Raw genomic sequence first — 22,930 nt, forward strand, 5'->3', positions numbered from 1 at the left:
GTTGGGAGTTGTCACTAAGAACACAGTAGAAACAGGCTCCCTACAGCCAGTTTCTGGACCTGGCCTGGAGCAGCCCCTCCAAAAGGAAAGTCCTTCTGAACCCCTGTACTCCCTGAGCTGAAGCATGCTCAGTCACTCTGTGAGGGTGGCCCATGCACAGTCCAGTCAGATATAGGAGCTATGAGGGGATGAAGCATGCTTAATAAGGACAGAATCTTTGGAGAGTTTAAATGCTAAATATCAAAGAAGTCTTTACTGGGCATGGGTGTGGGCTACCATTTTTCAAAGGGCTATAACCTGGCCACATTTGCAGATTTGCATGGAAATAAAGGCACATCCTAGACACAAAGACATCCCCCTACCACATTTCAAGTCCCTGCTCCAAAGCATGAAGGCACTACATCTGTTCAAGAAAGGTCAAGAATTTTTTTTAACATAGGCAAAAAAAAATGTTTTATTCCATAGCCTCATTCTTGGATAGGGCTGAACCATTTGGGCTGAATTTTCCAGTAAATAATCAGCCTGAGGCAGACAACTAGCATGGGAAATTTCAACCCCAATGCTCAAAGATTTAAGCAACTGAAAACAGGGTCTTATAATGGGTCAACCTTAATAATAGGCGTGCTACCAGCCCTGCCTATAATACTTAAGCTCTGGTAACAAAGGTTTGGGGTATGCTTGTGTGTGAATAGAATTCTTTTCTATATCATTTTACTTCTTCCTTAAGGGGCCTCTTCATCCTCCTCTTGTTTATTCACACTTTATTCCTTGACCTTCTACACATGCCCCTTTCCTTATCTTTTTTTCTCCTTATTCTTCTTTTGCCCTTTTTTTGATATCAGTGTTCCCCCCCCCCCTCACTTGTTAAAACTCTCCCACTGCTGGGCCTGTCTCTTTGTCTGTTCCGTATGGTTGGCCAACCCTGAGCAATTCTCTTACCATGAAGCGTGCTCCACTGTCACTCTGGAAGAAAATGTAAGCATTATTTAATCCAGCACTGGCAGGCATCTCCTACCACCCATGCCTGGAGAAATCTTTGAAGTTCCGCCAGCTGGGGAGTCTACCCTCAGATAAGTTCACAGTTGCTTCTGTTTGTTGAAAGAGGTTCAGTTTATGTTTTGACTTCAGTAAGCAGCCCTTGAATCTTTAAAAGAGTTTCAAAAAATTTCCTGTTTGGGTTCTAATGTTCCAGCTGGCTTTCCATTCTGGGGGGGTAAATATTTTTATTGTCAGAGTGTTCTCTCTGCTTGTAACTGCACCTTGTATACATAAGATTATACATACTGTGACAAAGTTCCTCCTCTACCTTGGTGGGTCCTGCTCTTATTGGCAGATTTGCTCACCTCAGAGATCTTCCCCACAGTCTGGATCAACTCCTCCTGTGTCTGATCAGGAGTTGGGAGGTTTGGGGGGAACCCAGGCCCGCCTTCTACTCCGGGTTCCAGCCCAGGGCCCTGTGGATTGCAGCTGTCTATAGTGCCTCTTGTAACAGCTGCATGACAGCTACAACTCCCTGGGCTACTTCCCCATGGCCTCCTCGAAACACCTTCTTTATCCTCATCACAGGAACTTCCTCCTGGTGTCTGATAACACTTGTACTCCTTAGTCCTCCAGCGCACTCCCACTCAGCTCCTTGTACCTCTTGCTCCCAGCTCCTCACACACACTTTCTCTCTCCTGGCTCCTCCCCACCTGACTGAAGTGAGCTCCTTTTTAAACCCAGGTGCCCTGATTAGCCTGCCTTGGTTGGCTGCAGGTGATCTAATCAGCCTGGCTGCCTTAATTGGTTCTAGCAGGTTCCTGATTACTCTAGTGCAGCCCCTGCTCTGATCACTCAGGGAACAGAAAACTACTCATCCAGTGACCATTATATTTGTCCTCTACCAGACTCCTGTACCATACTGGTCTGGGTCTGTCACAATACCCAAGTAGAGATTAACAGCATTCCCTGGTGACTCCTTCCTTTCCTCATTCCCTCCCAATTGCTGCTGCTTGCTCATGCCAAATGCATGTAAAGTGGGTGTAAAATGCTACAAAATAAAAATTCCCCATTCAGTTACACTGGTGGTAGTTTTTACCTCCAGTTTGCATGCATGGGACTATTCAGGTAGCTGGGGATTGCTGGAGTGCATATCCTTTGCCCCCCGCTCCCAACCGTGATGTAAACCCCAAACTGCTCTACACCACTGGAAGTTTCCCCTGTGCAGAGGGGATCCTCAGTTTTCCCACTTAGGGCAATTTAAAGATGTTTTGCACGATCAGGAAAAGTGAGTGTGGACAGGTTGTCCTTATGTCCTGGTATTTCCAGTTGCTGGAACAGTCTCTGAGGACGATTAGTTTATAGCCGTGTTGAGGCTTTTCTAATTTGTATTGAGAGAGAGAGACTGGCCTAGAAGCTGCACCAGCCAAAGATTGTGTGTGGGGTGGAGACACAAACAGCACCTTTGGGCCCTATGGTAACGGACTGTAAATAGGTAATAAAAATTAAAGGACCATCTGCACTTATCTTTCCCTTAGCAACTAACAAATTTGACTCCTAATTGTATTGCTATTCTGACAAATGTCCTATGGTTTCCAGGAATGTTGCAATCTTCACAGTTTGCTAGGATACTTTTTCCCCCCCCTGTTGCATTCTCCTTCTTTATTAATACGTGATTAAGTCTTCGGAAGCTTGCAAAGTAAAATCAGTTTGGTGGGAAATGCTTTTTCTGACACCATGGAACATCTGTATAGCCAGATGACTGATTTATATCCTGCCTGAAGTCAAATAAAACAGAACTTATCTACTCTCCCACAGGGTGCTTATAAAGTCAGAAGTAGACTGATTATTATCTGTACCTCACAAGTCATGATTTCCCTTAATATTTCACTCTATTATAATTCCATTGTATTGGGGAGGCAGGGGAAACTCCCATCACTCCTGGGTTTTTTGTTGACATAATATCTGGAAATGAATATTTGATACGAAAGCTTACAGATGAAAAAAACAACAATTATTGACTCAATAAACAAATCTAGCAAAGCTATTTTCCTGTGCAACCTCCTTTCTACTGGTATTCCTCTGCTTGCCTTTGAATTTGTGACAGTAACATAACTTTGTATTGTAAAACTACCAAAAGTTTAGCATTTTGTTTACTCCGTGTGATGTTACCACTTTTTCTAGATTACATTCTGATACGAGCTTAGTATTATTTTCTTTCTTGATACAGCACCAAATTTAAGACACCAAAAATGATACTAGTACTGAGAATATGTGTGTGTTTGTGTGTGTTCAGTTTTTAATGCTATGTATATTTCAGAAATTTTTTTAACTCCGATGACAAGGATCAAGTGGGAAAGTGGCAGTATGAAGTATTTAGCAGGATTTGCAACCTTTAAGGCTGATAGGGACCGCCTGATGAAGGGACTGGTTCTCCACTTGTGAGGTACTCCCTTCTCTTCACGTGCCTACATCTGTAACTTTCACTCCATGCATCTGAAGAAGTGAGGGTTTTTTTACCCACGAAAGCGTATGCCCAAATAAATCTGTTAGTCTTTAAGGTGCCACCGGACTCCTTGTTGTTCTAGTAGAGTAAAGCACACAAGGCTGTGCACAGATCCAAGACATCTGCTGTATGATATAATCACCAGCACTGAGTCGACTGAAATCACAGCAAAGTTTTCTTGCTATCATTAAACCCCTAACATTGTCACCCAAACAGACAAGGGTTCAGTTATGGCAAACAAGAGTAGAAAACAACCGTGTTACCACCGGTGCAGATCAGCACTGGACTACATGCTGTTGCCTTAATCGACTCTGCACTGGAGTTGGCTGGTCTAGAGAGGCAACATCATTGGCCCCGATTCTTGTGACTGCAGAAGGGAGCCTGACTGAGTGCAAATGCACTTCCAGTGACCTGGCGAAGTGCAACTTTCTTATATTTGTGCTCCCTGATTGAAATGAATATGGGGAGAGAATGTTTAAAAGTGTTACTGGTTACTAGTTATCCATTGTGGAGTCTGTTGCAGGACATTGTTTGTCTGTATAGACAAACAATCTTGTATGACAAGCATTTAGCCTACTTTACCCCCTTCCACTTCCTTTCGAGCAGAGACTGTAACATGACAGACGGTTTTACTGTGATTACTAGATAAAGATATTGGAGATGATAGAAAAGGTAACTTTGTTACAGTAACAAATGGAGACTGTATATGCAAGTCTTGTTTTCTTTTGGCAGCTATGCAGTGGTGGGGGCAAATTTGAGAGAGAGAAGTACCACAGAGAAAGTAGCAGTTTCTCAGGTCTGCACAAGAGGGGCAGGTAGGAAGAACCATAGCTGTGAAGTAGAAGGGGAATACACTTCTGTACATGGAGGCTTAGAGCAGAGCCAGCCTTCCCAACAGAGTTGCCTCCAGGCTTGCAAAGTATCCCACTGACAGAGTGTTAGGATCTGCTGGGAAGGTGCAATTCTGCCACTGGGGAAGAAGCAATGTGAGGACACAGGATTAGATTTTGTGCTGCATCCCTCAGGAGAGGCAACACAGAAAACGCAGCCCAGGAAGAGCAAAGGCAAAGGGGTCTTGACATCACGTTTGTGCTGCCTGGAATCTGGATTGCTCTGGGAGCCAAAACTGCCCCAGCATAATTTACAGCAGGCTCCTCATAGCTACCTCTGGAATCCCGGTGGGCGCTCAGCACTACACCCTGGATCTTCTCCTGTCACTTCTGGCCCGACCCTTGGAATTCCCCCTGTGCCAGAGCCTGGGGCTACTTACCTCAGTCCTATACTGCTCCTGTACTGAGAGAATTCTTTCGGGCTCCTTCAGGGCACCTGTACACGGAGTGGTGTATAGGGGCCAGACCAGGAACCAGAATCCACTCCAGAGTATGTAGTTTGAAGTAGTGCATTTGAAGAGCCTAACGTTTGAGTTTACCTGTCTCAGTGTGGAGGAATTTCTCATCTTTCATGAGCTCCATTTGAAGGAGAAATAGCCTGGATATCCTGCAAGGGTTAGCTTATTGCAAGTGTAAGTGATAATACCACCTTGTGTAAAATTGCTCCTATCACAGTGGTGTCCTGAGCCCAAATAAGATCACAGGTAAAATTTTCAGAAGTGCTTAAATGACTTTGGAGCCTAAGTCCCATTTTCCAAAATGACTTAGGTGCTCGAGACTCTCTCTTTGAAAATCACTTAGGTGTTTTTGAAAATTTTACCCGCAGCTCCATTATACAAAAACACAAAGTGAGAGACAGTCTCTGCCCAGATGAGTTTACAATCAAATAACACAAAAAAAGAGAGGATGGAGAAAAGGAAGCATTATCCCCATTTAATAGATGGGGAAGTCATGTGCAGAGTGATCAAGTGACCTGCCCAATGACACAAGAAGTCTGTGCCCGAGTTAGGAATTTAAGCTCAGTCTAATTTTTCTTCATCAAATGCTTTAAGCACAAAATCATCTTTCCTTTCATAATCGTGGTGTATGACTAAAATATTGCAAGCCAAGATGAAGTAGTAGAAATCTTGCAAACAGACAGATTTTGCAGATTGCTAAATATTTTTCCTCCCTTTTTTTCTCTCTCATTCAAGGAAGTTTCTCATTATGATGTTACAAAGGTAACTTTTCTCTGGATGCAGACTACATTCATCCATTGCAAACATCTGACGGTCAAAACTAAGCTTACCAGCTTGTGATAGCTACAGTTATTGTGAAATCATATGTCTTAGTTCTAATCAAAAGGGTTGTGGGACCAGAAGTGTCAGAGTATGGATTCCCCCCACCCCTTTATTAAAGTAAACAAGTTTTAATAGTGTATCTGCAATCTTATGATCCCGGAGATCTTCCAGTCATCTATAAAAGTGCATCATTGTTTTGATTTTACATTTGGTTTTATAGAACATGTGTACAAAGTGCCACAATAGCAGGGTGATGGAAATATTAAAGCAATTTAGATGTGCAACTGGAGATACATGCCAGGAATCTATGTATTAGAAGCCAGATGAGGAATACTCAGAGTTCTGCTCAGGGTCTGACACTAGATTGGAGGCCTGATTCAGCAAGCTATCTGACAGCAGTGGAACTACTTATGTATTTAAAGTCAGATGCATGTATAAGTATCTTGCTGACTCAGGGCTTGATGGGGGAATCTGAAAGTGGTTTATTTGGACTATTTGGTATACATTTATAGAAGAACACAAAGATTTTATTACTTCCTGATTCCAGCTGTAGTGGGAATACCACAAGAAAAGAAAAAAGTCTCTCGTGGTATTTTGCTACTCCTCATCTTGCCTGAAACCCAAAGGCAAAGAAACCCAAAACACACACAAAAATACATTGTATCAAGAAGTGTACTTGGTCTAAAGCATATCCCATAAAATGCAATAGAAATTTAACTAATACTATACAGTTGTATCAAGTGCATTTTTCTATCTGTAATTCCAGGCCTGTTTAGTCATGATTGGTATTTATTCCTATACCAATGAAAAACTTAATGATATCATTCCTGCTACCATGCTGCATGTCTCTGGTAACCCAGTGCCCAACCTCATTACCAGGAGGCTTTATTTTGAAAGAAAAAAAAGTGGGGGGGGGGACTACATCTGTGTCTGGGACTCTAGGTCTGGTAAAGCCTCTGTCAGGCTCCAGCTGAGATGGTGAAGAACTGACTTCCAGGAGACTTTTCCAAGCTTCTTGAAACTCTGAAGGCCCTGGATCAGATTTGTGGCCCCACTGCACCCCTTTTGCTCCACTTTGAATACACAGTGGGTCAGATTTCATCCCTCTCTCTCCTGTTTGGGATTCCCCAGTGGCTGGCAGTAAGGTGGCATAGCTGGTTCCCATGTGACCTTCCCTCCTGCCCCTCATGAAAAGGTATGCTGGGGCTGGTGAGGTCTGCTGAGTGGAAGCTTGGTGCAGCAGAGAATTGGGCCCTAGTTCGCCTCAACCCATGCAGGATAGAAATAACTCCCATGAAAGTAAATGGGAGTTATATCCTGAGAAGGATGAGAAGAAAAAGCCACCTCAAACAGGGGCAGTTCTAACTTGTGCACTAGGATCTGATTCAAAGTCCAATGAACTCAAAAGGAGTCTTCCATTGACTTCAGTGGGGCATTGAATCTGAATTTAAGTTGTGTTAATTGCTACTTTGTCCCTTAATGATAACAACCTCCTTTTTAATGTACACATTCCCCCAACATAGTGTCATGGAGGAACAAAGTATATGAAGTCTTTTCAACCACCACCACCACCAGACATTATACCAGTATCACATCAATTTTATAATGTCTGGGTACTTTTTGGGAACAGAATAAGAGGTTGACCAGACACAAAAAGATATTTTTAAAAAGGTAACAAATATGAGTTATGAATAAGATTTGTTAATACTTGTATTGAAAGTTCATGTTTGTTAACAATGAACAAATAAAGGTAAAACAAAATACAGATAACTGAAGTGGCATTAATTTTCTGCAGTTACTGAAACTAAACTGGATGTCACAAATGTCAATCAAATAAAGTTCCAGGAAATGTGCTGTTTTTATTGAGCTCCTGAGGAGGTTATATTCATAACTTTGTTAAACAGCAAAAATCATGGACTGAGTAAAGACACTGGATTTATGGCTCACTACAAACAGTCTATAATTCACTAACACTCCTTTGTCGTGCAACAGCAGAGATATGAACTGCCCATTTCACCTTCAATGGTCCCTTAGAATGTGTTAATTAATTTAGCTGTTATACTTAGTACCTTTCTCAGACTTGAAGAAGAGCTCTGTGTAAGCTCAAAAGCTCGTCTCTTTCACCAACAGAAGTTGATCAAGTATGAGATATTACCTTGCCCAACTTGTCTTTTTTTTTTTTTTTTTCCTCCGGGGAGTCAACCATGCTTGGCAGTCCTGGTGAAAATCTGCAGAGTCCTGCTACCATGGAGCCAAGAGGAGACCATGGGCAGTGTCCCACAGATGCCTTGAATCCCTTGGAACCACTTGCATCCAGGGCCGGCTGCAGGCACCAGCGGAGCAAGCACATGGCTGGGGCGGCACATGCTAAGGGGCGGCATTCCGTCCATTCTTGGGGCGGCAGAGTCCGGGCAGCTTTTTATTATTATTATTATTTTTGCGCTTCAGCAGTTTGGGTGGCGGCAGTCCGAGTGGTTGGGGGTTCTTTTTTTTCTGCTTTGGCAGTTCGAGCAGCTGCAGTCCGAGCGGTTTTGGGGTTTTATTTTTTGCGCTTCGGCGGTTCAGGCAGCGGCAATCCAAGCGGGTTTTTTTTTTTCTGCTTTGGCAGTTCGGATGGCGACAGTCCAAGATGCTTTTTTTCTTTTTTGCTTGGGGCGGCAAAAATGGTAGAGCCGGCCCTGCTTGCATGCAGAGAGATCTTATTAAAAAGATATTAACATGCATATACAATAGCTGCTTTAAAATCTGATCCTCCAAAAAGCTCAGCGTGTGCAGACCCATATTAAAATCTCTGTATTTGTATGGCACTGTCCCTCCAAGGATTTCAAGCTGCTTTTCAAACAGTGCCATTATAATTTATTGTGGAAAACTGATCTTTGTTTTCTATTTGTAAGTGCTTTGAGGAGTGAAGTTAGTGGAGCATTTCTTTAACAACTTCTGCAGAGAAGTGTTCTCTGATACAAGCAGTATGAGAGCAGCACGTCATCAGTGTATAAACAGAACAGCTTTATCACAGGTAAGAGTGTTTTTTCCCCTTGATTCCTTGCCCTTTGTCACAATCCCTCAACACCACCTTGCAGCTGGGTGAAGTAACACAGGATTGCCATCTCAGTTTCTTCTCTTGGGCTGCTTAAAAACTCCACCACAAGTTCTCTTGCATCTGAGATTACCGCTGCCCAGGATCAGTTTATTATCCCACATAGTGCAAATAGTCCTTGAAAGCTCAAGACAGTAAATTTATCCCACACATAATGCACATAGTCTGTAAAATCCCAAAACACAGTCCAAAACCACACTTCACTTAATACTCCTACTCTAGCATCTTCTGGATCTTCTTTGGTCCCTACCTGGTCTTTTACTAAAAGAAGCCATTCTAGACCTTCCAGCTGGAGTCCTTCCCAGGCTTTTTTCTGATTTGCAAACCTCTGCCTAGGAAAGGTCAGCAAACTAGCCCTTCTGCTGTTTCCCTTACCTCAGCCTTCTTCAGGAATGCTATGCCTCTAATTCTCTCCAGAGGTCTTCACCCCAATCACAGCTGTCTTCTTCTCATTTATTTACCCCAGATACCTGTTGTTTTAATCAGGTCAACCCGGGACACACCTGTGCTGGTACAATCACTGCAGACACATTTCACGGAAAGGGACCAGCAACCCTGTGACAACTATCACAAACTTTCAAAGTATTATTTTACAGTTTCTTTTTTTAACTAAAATGTCACATGACATCTGCAGCACAGGTGCGCCAGGGTTTGCATTAGTTTCCTGGTTTTGAATGTAAATGACCTTTTTATGTCCTTCTTTCTACTGGAAATTCAGACAACAACTCTCTGAACTATTGTTTCAGGCAGTCTGCGGTTTCAGACATCACTATTTTAATAAGTTTACCTTTATACAGTCTAATTACAGCCATAGGCTGCTCTAACTCATGCTAGAGGATGGTTCAGCCTCCGGACTGGAGAAGGTGGAAAAGTGATTTAGAACTACCTTTTCACTCCCTCTCATCACCACCTTAGCTGTGCTGAACATTAGCTTGGTTTAGCTAAGGATCAAGGATTCTACTGATTTCAATACAAGTTAGGAGCCTAAATAGTTTTGCGGATCTGGGCCCAAGCCTCCATATGACCAGACATAAATTCTTTTGTACCACTGGGGAAAAAAAAAAGTGTAAAAAAAGGATGCTTGAAAGTCATTGGTGTTCATGTAAAATATAATTTTATTGTTTTCATTCAATTACTGTCTTTTATGTTTTATTTAGATAATAAATACAATAAATAACATTTTTTCTCCTTTGTCATTTTTTTCCGCTTTTCTCTTTTCTCACTTGCTGAAAGGTTGTTTTGACGAGTGTTAAGAATTTCTCTATGTTCCCAGTGGAATTTGTGTGACAGGGTCCTCTACAGGTCAGGAGCTGTGGTAGAAAAAAAAAAAGACAATTAAACAAACAACAAAAAATGGATAGAAAAAAATAGTCCCTACCTCAACATTGTGGGTTTAAGTGCTTAGGCTCTGAATAAAGATGTGTAATAAGGGCGGCTGGGTTGAAGGTGCAGATGGTGGTGGGTTCTATCACAATGTATCACCTTAATTCTTTCCGCATCTCCCTAAGGCCAGGTCTACACTACAGACCTATATGGGTATATCTACATCACTCGGGTGTGAAAAATCCACACCCTGACCGACATAGTTATACCAACCCAACTCCCCGTGTAGACCATGAAATGTTGACAGGAAAGCTTCTCCTGTCGCCATAGCTACCATCTCTTGGAGAGGTGGATTAATTATGCTAACAGGAGAAGCTCTCTAGTCGGCGTAGTAACGTCTTCACTAAAGCACTACAGTGGTGAAACTTCACCAGTGCAGCTGCGCTGCTGTAGAGCTCTACGTGAAGACAAATCCTTATTCTTCTGGCAGTTTCAATGATTTGACCATTTCCTCAACTGATATGTTCTAATCTAGCCACTATTTTTGTCCTATGGATACCAGTGGATTTTTAAAAATTGTATTTATGCAGATATATTTACTGTGAGCTTCAGATCAACATCTGGCTCATGACCACAAATCAAGTTCAACTCTTGAAATAATTTCTTTCCCTCAATCAATGTCCTATGACAACTATTCTTTCTCCCGGACATCCAAGGAAAGCTATTAGCAATCTAATTATTTTCACATTAGAACTGTTGGAACTATTGATTTAATCCAACAGAGTTTCCAATATCCTTTTTTAATGCTGCACATTACTTTGGGCTAAACTGCCATCTCTACCACCTGAGAGACAAAAAAAGGTGCATCAGTGCAGCTACACTGCTATAAGCTCTCTAGTGTAGCCATTGTCTCTCTAAGCCTATGTCTACACTAGCACTTTTGTCGGTAAAACTTATGTCACTCGGGAGTGTGAAAAAACCCATGCCTGACCAACATAAATTACACTGACAGAAGCACCTGTGTAGACAGCGCTATATTGGCGGGAGAGCTTCTCCCACCAACATAGGCTACCGCCATTCATTGTGGGTGGTTTAATTATGCCGGCAGGAGAGCTCTCTCCCATCGGCATAGAGCAGCTACACAGGAGATCTTAGAACTGCGCAGCTGCATCAGTACAGTTGTGCAGCTGTAAGGGCCCTAGTGTAGACATAGCCTAATTACCAGGGACCAACACAGCTACAACTACACAGCATACAGCTAAATACAAGATGGAACAGATTGTTTAGCATAAGTAGTTAACACATATTTCAAGGGACCATTCAAGATGAAAGATCATAGGGAGGAAAGGAATGGGGGTGGTGGTGGAAAGCATCTGTGGGGGAGCTGTTAGTGTGTTGTAAAATTAATGTTAACTTCACCTTGAATGGTCCCATGAAATATATATTAACTATTTATGTTAAACTAGCTGTTCAATCTTGTATTTAGCTATGACACTCTGAGTAAGTTTCCCAGACCTGAAAAAGAGCTCTGTGTAAGCTTGAAAGCTTGTCTCTCTCACCAACAGAAGTTGGTCCAATAAAATATATTACCTCACCCACTTGGTCTCTCTAATGTCCTGGGAATGACAGCGCTACTGCATATTGTTACCATCTGTCATAAATTTCAGATTGGCCAGCCGTCTACAGACAGAAGCCCTTTTAGCCAACAGTTGGTTCATGAATCCTGAGTTCCCAGGATTTTTCCCTCTGTATACCCTTCACCTACTACTGTACTAAAAATGTATAGACCTCATTGGGTGCATCTACTCAGTGAGTGGCAGCCTGTGGCAACAAGTCTCAGAACCCAGGTTGACAGACTCAGGCTTGTGCTATGGTACTAAAAATATCTAGGTAGACATTTGGGCTCAGGCTGGAGTTTGGGCTCTGAAGCCTGGCCAGTAAAGCTGCACTGAACTGTTTTCAGAGCTCTAGTAACACTGCTCCCGATCATCCGGGAATTGTCAGTTGAACTGTCTAAATGTAAATCAAAATCACAGCAATTTTTTTTTCTTTACACATCAATACTTTAAGAAAGGATTTAAAAATCAAATTGCCAAATCATCATTGAAATATATGCTCAAATTCTGGCAGGCAGCAACTCCAGGGGTATTCCCAGAACCATGAAGATTTGTCCTTTTAAGAGCCTGAACAATCTATATAAGGGCCCATGCACAGATGTCATTGTTGAGTCAGGAGACACATGCTCTGATATAGGTCACATATAGGTATCACTCCAGAACACCTTTCTGCGCCTTCTGTCAATGAAGGACCATGTACAATCCTCTCTGTGATTTTGAAAGGGGCCAAAATAAGGGCTGCCAATTTTCACACCTCTTTCCCACACCTATGCAAAGGGTTTGCTATTCTCTGGCACAAGAAATTTAGTCAAACACTTAATTATAAAATATTTAGGTTCAAAATCTCTTATGTAAAAGAGAAAATAATAAAAGAAATGTTTACATTTTTGCACGTTTTTTTCTGCAGTTGCGAAAGTGATCGATGAACGTGACGAATCGTATCCCTCACGTCGACACCAACTTGCAGTGTTTCATTCATTCTTTTAAATCCATCCACAAAGCACGACAATTCACAACCAGTCTGGTAAATGAAGAACGTATTATAGAAAACCTAACGTAGGCTGGATTACATTTACTTTAAGCTATACTCATCACAAGAAAGGAGAAGTGCTAATTCATTAACATAGCAGAATGTCACAACTGAAGTAATTAAGGTTCCATTATATTGCACACTGACTGAAGAACTTTGGATAGTTTTTAAAACAGAAAAGCATCCTATCTTTAGTAAGAAACCAGTGCCACATTTCACTTAAGACTTGGATACCTGAAAATGTAAGATATATACACTCAAACGTAATCCGGGCTAAAATCAATTTTTAGCATATCTGTGGATATTTCAAAAATATTGAGGCCTGGTGTTGCAGCTTAACCCTCACATCAGGAGTCTCGATCTCTAATCACTTAGCCTCTCTCCCAAGATTTACAAAGGTATTTGGGCACCCCAACATTCAGATAGGCACCTGGTAGGATTTTCAAAAGCATCTAATAGGATAGGCACTTAACTCCTAATGAAATTTCAGATAGGTTCCTGTCTACATCCTTAGGTACCTAACTACATTTGTAAATCTGGCCCATAAAGAACTTTTAACTGATTATGCACCTGATCCAGCTCCACTAACACTAGAAGAGCTTTTTTTTGCCATTTATTTCAGTGGAGGCAAGATCGAGCCTTATATGTTTCATTGTTGCTCATATATTAAGAAACTTCACAAACTTTTAAAAACCAAGAGAAAGCAATTGAAAACATGCCAACTGAACACTTTACACAGTTGCAGTATTTAAAGAGAAATCTGGCATATTTACTTACCCAAGAAATGGGAAGACATAAACATGACTGAAAATGAAAAGAATAATCATTACAATTCAGTATTACCAGCCTAGTAAATATTTTGCATACACATTGCAATGGAATTTTGTAATTGATTTCAAAGAGAGAGTTCAGCCACTTACACTAGTCAGACTACAGTCGCAGGTTTCAAAGTTTTCTGCCTAAAATGATAATGAGTGAAAGATCCACAATTACTATCATTTTATAATTTGAAAACATCTATTTTTACACAACGTACTAAATAATCACATCACTTACAAGTAGCTCATGCGTATTCCTAATAATCTCTTCGACTCTGCAATACATGTGTGCTTGCACACAGAGCAGGCCACAACAGAAGACGATGTATGACAGCATTCTGGTGTTCAGGTGCAATGCAGTCTGATGGTTGACAGAAGAGCAGGCAGACTCTCCTTTAAATTGAGTCTTGCACAAAATTCCCTTTCTAATGGGGAAAAACCCTGCTACTAAACTGATACCAAGTGCCCACTATTTTTCCCTCTAAGTTTGGACTGCATTTGGAAGAATCAAATACGTAACTGAGTCACCTAATGAAGTGGCTTTTCCTTCATGGCGGGGAAATTCATGAATGCGCCTCTGAAGTGATTAATTTTTATCATTGTTTTGTCAGACCACAGCAGGAAACAAAGGTTGAAAAAAATCTTCCACAAAAGCATTTTTTTTGTTCAGATGTGGATTTTGCCTCTCACGGTAGTTCAAGTCACGTACCATGAAAGCAAATACAAAACAACATTCCCCAATGCAAAGTGTCTGAGGAGACAGTCCAGAGGGACACAGGCTGTGGCTTTTCCCCTCAGTCAAAGAACTTTTCTGTAAGAGGCAAAAAAGGCTGCAGGATATTGTTGACAGCAACAAGGCAGTAAAAATGTCCTGTCTACAGGTTCCACAGCTAGAGTTGCATCCACAGTGAACTACAGCTGCAAAGCTTGTGAGTGCCTCCTTCAGACACTTGAATCTGACCTCAGTTTCATGGGTGCAGAACTCTGACATGACCGTCCCTTTTCCACTCTGCCTGAGCAGGTAGAAAAAGTTGGATACAAAAACATGATCAAACAGGGATTAGCCTGCAAATCCAGAACAATAGCAGAAGTTGTGAATCAGGCTGAATCTAATAGGACCATGGCTCCTGGGGCATAAAGACTCTTTCTTCAAACTGCACTCATTGGCAGTTCCAGAGTTAGCTCCCATCCCTTTTCCTTCATAGGTTTATATAGGTTTTTTAAGTTTCCCCCTTCTGTTATGCAACAAGACCTTGAATCCTCCGCTGGTCAGTCTGAGTGTACTCTGAGTAGAAATTTTCTGAAGATTATCTTGAAAAGAAATGATCAGATTCCCATTTCACAGCTACACTTCTTGATTACAATATAGACTGTCTCTTGAGGAAAGAGCTTTCAGCTTAGGAAGAGCAATCGATGTGCCTCTCTCTGTTTCTTTGGACAGTACTGCCCCACAGCAAAATTCAGTGGTGTTGGCCTGAAGTATAAATCTCTTAATAAAATTGGTTTCATGTAACATTGGCAGGCTACTCAATGTCTCAGGGAGACGAAAAGGCTATTTCACAGATTTTCAAGCAGTAAAGTTGTCTGGAGGCTTTATTCTGGGTAAGGTTCACAGGGGAATTGCTGTGGTGACAAACCCTGGCATGAACCTTCAGTAACAACCTGGGAATTCTATATCTGCTTTTCTGTGTTCAGAGAAGGCATGTCCATTAGATTTTGCTCACTGGCAGCCAGATTTGGCCTTTTCCAAGGGGATACCCTAGGTAATAGGTTTCATGCTTTCTGATGGAGTATTTAGCAGGGTTTGCTAGTAGGTCTACCTCCGTTAGGGATTGCAATATGGTCGCTATCTCCTGTAGATGAGTATCCAATTCAATGCGTTAGATGTCCATGTCATCAAGGTATGCAACATATATTGGTTATGAGGCTGAAGGATTTGATCCATCATCGGTGGAAATTTGGGTGCTCCATGAAAGCCAAATGGCATTGTCCAGAAGAGGATCTATTCACAGAGTGTGGAAAAAGCATGTTTCTCCCTGACTCCAGGGTAACAGGAGTCTGCCAATACCCTTATGTGGGATCTAGCATAGTGACATAATGCATCTTTCCCAAGCTACTTAAAAATTCATCTTCACAGGACAGAGCGTATAAACTGAATGTGTACCCAGGACACAGAAGCAGGATGTTTCTGTGCATGGAATGGGATTATGTCCATGCCTGGATGGCACAAAGTCAGAACAAAAGAAAATAGCTGTTAAAAATGCAATATTTTGCTCTAGGTCAATGGGACTGTAAATGGGTCCCATCTCCAGTCCTGGCTGGTAAGCCCTCCTGGTGATTAAACAGCATGCACACTCTACCAGAGCACCCACACCAAGTATCTTTATTATTATTTCTTGCCTCAGGCTCCAGAGACAACAGAGTGTTGCAGCAGACGGAAAGGGCTTCCTTCCTGCACCTTGTCTCAGTCTTTGATGCTGTTTGCTTCCTTCTCGGAGCTCTCTACCTGGTGACCTAATTACCTCATTAGCTCATCAGCCTCTCTACAGGTGCAAGTGATTTCCACTAACCTTCCAAAACCAATCAGTCTACGTATCTCCCTCCTACTCTAACTACCCATTGCCCTGTTCAAAGTGACCAGGGTGCTGCCTCCTAAAAGGGGCTCTCTTTACAGCTGCTAACAGCACCCTCTCACATACCTCTCCCCTTCATGTGTTTTCTCTAGTTATCTAGGGCCCACCCTTTCCACGGGGGCTCAATTTTTCCCTGCCCATGCTCTGTCTCCTTGTAGAGGCAGCAAACTCTCACCACCATAGTATGACTTTTTGCGGACCACCAGTGAGGGTCTTCCATTCTCCAGCCACAGAATAAACACTGTTTAGGTGTTTTGGCCCACAGGTCATCACACAATGGACATCCTGCAGTCTTTTGCCCTAGATCTATCCCATCCTTCTCAATGCTCACCAGGGCTCTTCCCCAACCAGCACCTCACAGTCTGATGATCTGTGTTCCTCATAAGTATTAGGGATCTCTCACTCCTCTGGGCCTTCTAACTGGGGTGTAGTGGGCTTGCCTTCCACTCTTTCTTCGTGTTGTTTTTGTACAAAGTGACCCTTGCTCCTTCACTCATGTCTCCTCCATGCCAGTATTCTCCACCTGGGCTCTGCTCTCTCAGCCTGTTAATATCTGTCTAGGTTGTACTCTCTACAGCTTTTCCTCTGCTCTGGCATTTCCTACTTGGGCCCCACTTTCTTGGCCTCTTAGTATCTATCTAGGATTTACTTATGGGCTCTTATTTTTGACCCTAGCCCCTGCTTTTTCTGCCATCCATTGAGGTTCCTTCCACATGGCCTCCCTTCACCTACTTAAAGGGAATGGGTTCCAACCCTAAGACCAGGGGATTAGGTAACGTTTTCACAACTCCAACACTTTTTCACCTGAACCTCCCTGTGCCTCTCATGGGACTAATTATTTTATTTCCTTGTATGCACTCAATGCCTAGAGTTTCTCCTTCCCATAACCACTGCCGTTCAACCAGCCTGCTCCACAGGAGCAAGCAGGCAGATGCAATGCATAAACTGTTCTAAGATTATGGCATCCATGACTGCTTCCACATCCTGCCTCCTTAACCTCAGCCACTGGTTGACTCACTCAGTCAACTTCTGCGTAAAGGTTCTAGGTTGTACCCCATAAGTCCACCTGGAGGCCCTAAATATCTGTCTGTTCCTTCCAGCTGACAAGCCTGCATGGTCCAATATAGCAGCCTTTAACACATTATAGTTCTTGGCGTTCTCCTTGCTTAACACCATGTAAGCAGCCTGGCCTTCTCCTGCCGGATAAGGGGATAACCATAGGGCCCATAACCCTTTATCCCAGACCGGGCCAGTAGCTGTTCTCTCAAAAGTCAGTAAGACTGCACTGGTGTCATCCCCAGGGCTCATTGTACAACGCTGCAGCCCTATCTCAAACTTCTGTTCCCCACAGTAGGACTTATCAAATTGTGTAAGTGCTGCTGTATTGCGTCTCTGTCTTCAGAAACTCTTGAAATGCTCACTGCTCTGCCTGGTGCCTGCCATCCCAGCTGTCTGCCGGAATGCCTGCAGCATCCTCTGCATCTCTTTCTGTTGCTCAGCTAGCCCCTGTATCAGCTCCACCATCTTTTCTTGGGCTCAACCTGTCCTCATATTTGCCACTTCTCAAACCTTCCTGGCTCTTCCTGTATCACAGACAAGCCTCTGACTTGCAAATAGGTTTCCTCTCCAGCCTGGAAACCCTGACTGGTAAGCCCTAAACAGCACACATAGTCTACCAGGTACCTTCATCAAGTGTCTTTATTATTATTTCTTCCCTTAGGCTCCAGGTCTAACACAACATAGCTGCAGATGGAAGGGGTTCCTTCCTACTCCCTAGCTCAGTCTTTTATACTGCTTGCTTCCTTCTCCCAGCTGTTCAGCCAGTGACCTAATCACCTCGTTAGCTCACCAGATTCCCTACAGGTGCAAGTGACCCCCACTAACCTTCCAAACCCAATTTGCTCCTACTTGGACTACCTAGTGCCTGGTGTGGTCTCAGTGGGTGATGGCTCCCAAAAGGGGCTTTATTTATAGATGTTAACAGTACCGTGTCACAGGGACCAAGGCTGAATCTCTCGTCGGGGCTGGGCGTAGGAGCAAACTTAAGTTCAACCACATTTGGTAAACCATAAAGAAAGGACACATGCTGCACTTTTGGTGTGGGTTCAAAAGTAAAACCAGAAAACATCAGTGAGAATGAAAGGAAATGACCAGCAGCATTGTCCTTCAAAGACATCCCAGCAGTAAAGGGTTGTGAAATATTTTGGACAATAAGGGCCTAGTCCTGCTCACAGTGAGGTCAATGGCAAAACTCCCATTCGGTGCACAGCCTAGGTGAAACCGAAAAAGTTTGGTGCTTTCTAAAAAGCTGCGTGGTGGGGAAAATGACCTATTTTGCCCCATGCTTTTTGAGGAATATCTCCATTCATTTGCATAGAACCAAAGTACTCATCACTTCTGAAACTGCATCACACCGGAGGAATGCGTAGAGGATAAAAGATACTTTCTCTTTTCATTTATGTGTTCTCAAGAGAAACTTTATCTACCTAATCTGTAGCATTCAGTCACTCTGACAGCAGGAGGTGGGAGGCTGAGGGTTAATCAGCAGGAAAACCTTAGAAATACACTGTGCGCTGAGAAAGATGGTTTCAAAAACGTTCAAAGAGGACGGTAATTACTTCAATTAGATTTTATTCGTTGCATCCAACCCTCTTGTGTCAGGAGGGGCCCTGTACTGAGACTAGAGGTGAGTAAAAGGAGGAAAATGGAAGAGGATTCTGGAAGGTCTCCCTCCAAAAGGATTTCAGACAATATTTATGGTTTGCATTTCCTTTGTCCTGCTGTGAGAATGGGAGAGAACCATGGAGGGTGAGAGAGAAATTAAAATACATCACCTGCCACCTGAGCCACATGACTCCTCCCTTTAAACTGCACTTGTTGGGAGTGCCAGGGCTATCGCTACATCTTTTGGTTCTTTCTCCCCTTCTATTACTCCATGAGATCCTTGTCATGTCTGATTTGCAGATAAATCTGGAGCAACTACCATAGGTGCTGGAACTCTTGAAGCAGTAATAACAACCCACATACATAGTTTCCGCCTACAGCACCTCCACTATAAAAATTGTTCCAGCACCACTGGCAACTAATTTACACCTGAATCAGGTTCCTTATATCCATTATCAGTCAAGTTGGCACAGACGAGATATTCTGCTTGTTGTTAAAGTAACTGAACAGCAGTGTACTAAACATTTGAGGCAATGGCACTATTAACAACATGTTATATCAGGGGTTCTCAAACTGGGGGTCGGGATCCCTCAGGGGGTCACAAGGTTATTACATGGGGGGGGGTCACAAGCTGTCAGCCTCCACCCCAAACCCCACTTACCTCCAGCATTTATAATGGTGTTAAATATATAAAAAGGTGTTTTTAATTTATAAGGGGGGGGTCACACTGAGAGGCTTGCTCTGTGAAAGGGGTCACCAGTAAAAAAGTTTGAGAGCCACTGGGTTATATTTTATCTCTTGAGCCCAGGATTTTAACTTCAGTTCAGCCATTAACTGCCTGAAGTCAACGGGAGCCTTCCGATAAACTTCAGTGAGTCTTTGGATCAGGCCCTAATTATTAGGGCTTGTTCACACTGTTCCTAAGGGTACATCTATACTACCTGCCAGATCAGCGGGTAGTGTTCGACGTATCGGGGATCGATTTATCATGTCTCGTCTGGACGCAATAAATCAATCTGCTTATCGACGCCCGTACTCCACCTCGGCAGGAGGAGTAAGCGCAGTCAATGGGGGCACCGTGGCAGTCGACTCGCCGCCATGAGGACAGCCAGGGAAGTCGAACTAAGATACTTTGACTTCAGCTATGCGAATTGCGTAGCTGAAGTTGCTTATCTTAGTTCAAACCCCGCCCCCACCCAGCTAGCGTAGCCCAGGCCTTAGTCGACACCCATAGGAGTGTAAATTCTAATGTGTACCAGCATACCCACGAGGACCGTGCTGACGCGAAGTTCCCCAGTGTGCATTACCGTAGTCCCATTTCAAACGGTACTGTATTAACATGCATTAGGGAACTTTTAGTGCACACCAGCAGGGTCCACGCTGGCTACTTAATGCACTACGCTCTGGTGAGCACAGGAATTTACACCCCTCTGGTGTAGACTAAGGCACCATCTAGACAAGCCCTTAGTCTTTTTTATTATTATTCCTGTTATTATTAGTAGTATCGTAGTGCTTAGGAGCCCTTGCCATGGACCAGGCCCCCTACTGTGCTAGGGGCTGTACAAATACAGAACAAAAAGACAGTCTCTGCCCTAAAGAGCTTGCAATCAGTTATTAAATCTTTGTACTCTTTTTTTTATAGAAAATTCTTAAGCCTCTCTCATTAGAATAATGTTGTGAAAATCAGTTGAGTAAATGATTCACAGACTATATTCTTTTCAATGACCTTCTTGAACTTGGCCTGATTCTGACCTTGCTTATACTGTGTAATGGTAACTTCACTGTACAGGAGAATTGCATTGAAGTTTTATTGTACAAACATTGGGTGTGATTCTTATCCTTTTAAAACCAATGATTCAGATTTTTCTTTCACCCTTGTTAAATGAACTCCACATTTATATTGATGTGAAAAAAATATCAGAATCAGGCCTAATGTGTTTAAAATAAAACTCCCATATATTTTCTGCATTGTTCCATGTTCTTTCTCTCTCAAAGCAAAAGGCTAGACCTTTGAAGTCATGCTTGAAACATCTTCCTGTGATGTTTGAAAATCCTTAGCTTTTGTATTTATATATGTATATGTATATATATAATCAAATAGGGTAGAAGCCCTTTACTTTGGATATCAAGTCTTCATCTATTTCATTCCCTTGGCCTTTCTTTAAATAAAACATGCCAAAATAGATTGAGGTATTGGAAATTTGTGTATTTCAACACAGAAAAGGAAAGTGAATTCAAAGTAAATTCAGCATTCAAGGTGCTGTGCTCATCCTGCCTTCTGTCTCTCACATGGCATCACCATTGTTTCCAGGATATCCCGAAATACAGAAGTAGCAGTAGAACTATATGTTACTTTTGTTTAGGCAATGTCATTTCTGGCAAATGCCATCATTAGCTAGCAGAGTGCAATGACAGGCAGGTTACAGACCCAGGTTCAATTTACAGAGTAAGACTGGGATTTTTCAAAAGAACCCAAGAGAGTAAGGCATGCAAATCCTATTGAAATTCAGTGGGAACTGGGCACCTAACTCCCTTAGACAACATTGAAAATTCCAGCCAAAAGGTCTTTGATGTTCTGGCTTTATGTATCAACCCTAAGCAATATATTTTTATGACAATGCACAATACTATATGAATGTGTGCCACCATTAATATAGAGAATTGTTGGCCTAACATATCATGGGAAGTGAGTTTTCCAGATCAGTCTTTTAGGCTTTGGCTTGTGGATAATCAGGATAAGCGTCCGGACTTTGGAGTGCTTATCATTGAAGATTACCTATCACCAAGCTTCTAATAATATTCTTATAATTCTTTCCCTATGCAGTAGAAAGATTCCCTACAGATGGAAAACACCAAAATGACATGCTGTCTTGTTTTAAGTATCAAGAAAGTTTACGTTATACATTTATCAAGATGTTGCAGAGAGCATGCACTTTGCTAACCACAAATAGGACATGATAATGTTGAATAGTTTACTTTTTCCGGAGATAAAGCTGGTTGGCCTTTATTTGTACAGTTGCAGCAAGGTGGTGGCACATGAGTTGGCGTCAGCTAAATGAAAAAAGTTCAAAGAGCTATACAATGTTTTCTCCACCAAAATGTGACTCACACATAACTAATGCTGAGATTGGCTGTGACTCAAAGTGACAAAAAGCAAGAAAAGCCCAAGTAAAACTCCCACTCTGCCTTTATTTCTAGACAATGAAGTGAGAGCTTACTACGAAGAGCATCTCCAGTTCTAATCAGTCATGTCACGGTCATTGGAGAGATCCTTAGAATTGAAATCGTCTCTGTTGGTTTGGCGCCCCAGAAGCCAATTACCACTGATCATCAAATCTTTCGATATTATGAATACATTAAGAAATAAATAGTACTTGAATTGGTCAGAAAAAAGAGGTGTTTTTTCCCAGCAGAAAAATTTTCCTTTTCATTGAAAAACGGACCTTCCCCACATTTCTAAGTTCCAACAAAACTAAAAAATTTTCAAGGAAAACATATTTTCTGTGAAGATTTTCATTGAGTCAAACCCCCAATTTTCCATCCATGAACATTTTTTAAACCAGTCCTACACAGCACAATTCCTCTTTTGTGGCTCCCTGGGCACATGGGTCAAACCCACAGGGGCTGCCCTGCTCTAGGAGGCACAGAAAGGAGCAATGCCACTTCCACAGCATCATTCTCCCTTCCTCTGCTGAAGCCTCTTCACTGGGTGAGGGACCCCTGCATGGGGAGAAAGTGGGCCATGGGTGAGCGTGCATCATTCTGCACCAGTTCCATAGAGCATCCTCGTAAAAGTCAATACTCAGTAGTAACATCTGTGCAGAACTTCTCTCTACAGCGAAGAACCCCCCCAGAATGGTGTCATTCTGGGAGCGACAGCAGGGATGCATCCCTTAGGGAATCCATATATTTCGAGGGGTGCTTAAGACTGTTCTTTTCACAAGTGGAGGAAGTGGGGACAAATTCTGTTTTCCTTGAGAACAAACTGGTGAGGACACCATCGCATTTCCAGTTCCCTGTGCAGGTCATTCCCAAAATACATTCAGATCTAAGTCATCCAGGTCTCGCTTAACAGAACAGTAGAGGCCAGTGCAG

The 22,930-nt window shown here is 42.5% G+C and overlaps 1 protein-coding gene and 1 long non-coding RNA gene across 2 annotated transcripts in view; one reads left to right on the forward strand and one right to left on the reverse strand.

Annotated features, from left to right (window-relative positions):
- Positions 1 to 22,930, forward strand: part of LOC120369987 — a 129,172-nt gene that overhangs the window by 12,830 nt on the left and 93,412 nt on the right. The gene's annotated exons all lie outside the window — the stretch shown is intronic.
- On the reverse strand, positions 9,937 to 13,985 carry IL9 (interleukin 9). The gene is made up of 5 exons (XM_039483928.1): positions 13,777 to 13,985; positions 13,641 to 13,679; positions 13,498 to 13,524; positions 12,574 to 12,711; positions 9,937 to 10,061 (listed from the first exon to the last, which is right to left on the reverse strand). The coding sequence occupies exons 1-5, from the start codon at positions 13,873 to 13,875 to the stop codon at positions 9,945 to 9,947; spliced, it is 420 nt and encodes a 139-aa protein (XP_039339862.1). The 5' UTR covers positions 13,876 to 13,985; the 3' UTR covers positions 9,937 to 9,944.

Source organism: Mauremys reevesii, linkage group 8, assembly GCF_016161935.1.
Source record: "Mauremys reevesii isolate NIE-2019 linkage group 8, ASM1616193v1, whole genome shotgun sequence".
NCBI classification, from domain to species: domain Eukaryota; kingdom Metazoa; phylum Chordata; order Testudines; family Geoemydidae; genus Mauremys; species Mauremys reevesii.

Excerpts from the sequence above, each read along its gene's own strand:
- IL9 (XM_039483928.1), bottom strand. The coding sequence starts at position 13,875 with ATGCTGTCATACATCGTCTTCTGTTGTGGCCTGCTCTGTGTGCAAGCA. Across the intron at positions 13,525-13,640 it reads GCGACTGTAGTCTGACTAGT|TCATGTTTATGTCTTCCCAT; the intron begins GTAAGTGGCTGA and ends TTTCATTTTCAG. Across the intron at positions 12,712-13,497 it reads TATGTCTTCCCATTTCTTGG|ACTGGTTGTGAATTGTCGTG; the intron begins GTAAGTAAATAT and ends TTCATTTACCAG.